Genomic DNA, 1,592 nt, shown 5'->3' with positions numbered 1-1,592 from the left:
AAGAATTTTGAATTGGATGCTTTTATAAAATGACCAAAAAAACAAAAAGACCCAACAATCTCTTTACTATTATTTAGTAATTACAAAATATTAACATTAACTGAATAGATTGAGTCCACCCGTAACCTAACTTTGCATCATCTATCCGCAACTTTCCACTAACTTTTAATGCCTTTTAAATCTATCAAGTAATAAATAAAACTTAGACTCGAGGTTATAGGTACCAATTTAGTTTTTCTATTTTTCATTTTTATATTATTTTTGGTTAAATTTATTGGTGTGATATTTTAAAATAAAAAATACTCACTTTATTCCTAAATTTAACAAAATAATTTCAAGAGCGATAATAATTGGATCTGAATTTAAAATTTTAGAAAGTGAAGAGATTAAATTCTGAATTTATGAAAAGTACAGGGACTTATGAAAAATTTTAACGTATTCGAAGCTTATTTTTCCAACATTGACAAACAAATTTATAAATTGATTGGTTGAGGAGGTAAAATGAAAAGTGGGTAAATTTGTTATTACAGAACAATATCAAATGAAAGAGCAGGTAAAGAAACTAGTAGTTCCTTAAACTTTCTATTCCGACAAATTATTTTCTCTTACCATATCAAATTCTTGAACAAGATCCTAGGAACCCTCCCAATTCTAAATCTATATTAATATAATCCCCATTCAAAAAGCCAGAAGGAGCATGAATCCAGAAAGCAAAGCCAAACACCCCACCTGGAAATTCCGGCTCGCACCACCAAAGTTCTGGTCAATAGGGTACAGGCTCCCTGGTGGACCAGTTGTGTATATAATAGATGGTGGAGTAGGGGGAAGTGGACAGCAATGGGTTGGCGGCTTTTTCGGTGTAGGTGGCGGAGACAGCGCCGGTGGTGATGGTGGGGGAGGGCATGGCGGAGGTGGTGGAGGAGGAGTTTGTGTACATGACGGGGTACACTTGACGCCTTGATCACCACTCTCATCAAGCTCCCTTGATTTCAAGCCGTTGATGGGGTATGCAAAGGTGGCGATTACCAAGAATATGGTTACTGCTATTGCCGGCGGATTGAAACGGGTCGATTTCGCCGACATGGTGGCGAACTGAAGATGAGGAAATTAATTTGCGAAAGAAGAAGAGATTATGGGAGTTTGTAATTGGAGTGAATGAGAGGGGTTAGGGGGTCTTTATTTTGTTTTTCAATTTCTACAAGGAGGAGGAATAGGATGGTCCAAAAGTAAAGGCCCCCACCATCTAAACTAATACGTATGGGGGAGTTTGAATAGACCTGTCCATGGGCCGGGCCGGGCTGGGTTTGGGCCGGGCCCATAAAAAATTCAGCCCGTTTACTAGGCCTGGGCTTGGCCTAGCCTGAAATATGGGCCTGAGATTTTGCCCAGGCCCGGCCCGAAGAAAAATATGGGGCCCGAGTCTAGCTCGGCCCATTTTTAATTAAAATTAAAATTATTTTTTAATAAAATTAAAACTAATTGTTATTAAAATTAATTGTTAGTAAAATTATCAAATTATTAATTGTTAGTTGTATTAATTGTTGTAATAAAATCTAATATTTGATTAGTAAATTTATCAAATTATTAATTAT

General features: G+C 36.6%; 1 protein-coding gene across 1 annotated transcript; it reads right to left on the bottom strand.

Annotated features, from left to right (window-relative positions):
* Nucleotides 1-497: 497 nt before the first annotated feature.
* On the bottom strand, nucleotides 498-1,196 carry LOC105764360 (mulatexin). Its single transcript, XM_012582900.2, has one exon. The coding sequence runs from the start codon at nucleotides 1,081-1,083 to the stop codon at nucleotides 679-681; it is 405 nt and encodes a 134-aa protein (XP_012438354.1). The 5' UTR covers nucleotides 1,084-1,196; the 3' UTR covers nucleotides 498-678.
* Nucleotides 1,197-1,592: the final 396 nt, after the last annotated feature.

The sequence above is a fragment of the Gossypium raimondii genome, chromosome 12, assembly GCF_025698545.1.
Source record: "Gossypium raimondii isolate GPD5lz chromosome 12, ASM2569854v1, whole genome shotgun sequence".
NCBI classification, from domain to species: Eukaryota; Viridiplantae; Streptophyta; class Magnoliopsida; order Malvales; family Malvaceae; genus Gossypium; species Gossypium raimondii.
The sequence above is the reverse complement of the archived record's forward strand: the minus strand, read 5'-3'. Positions and strand labels throughout refer to the sequence as shown.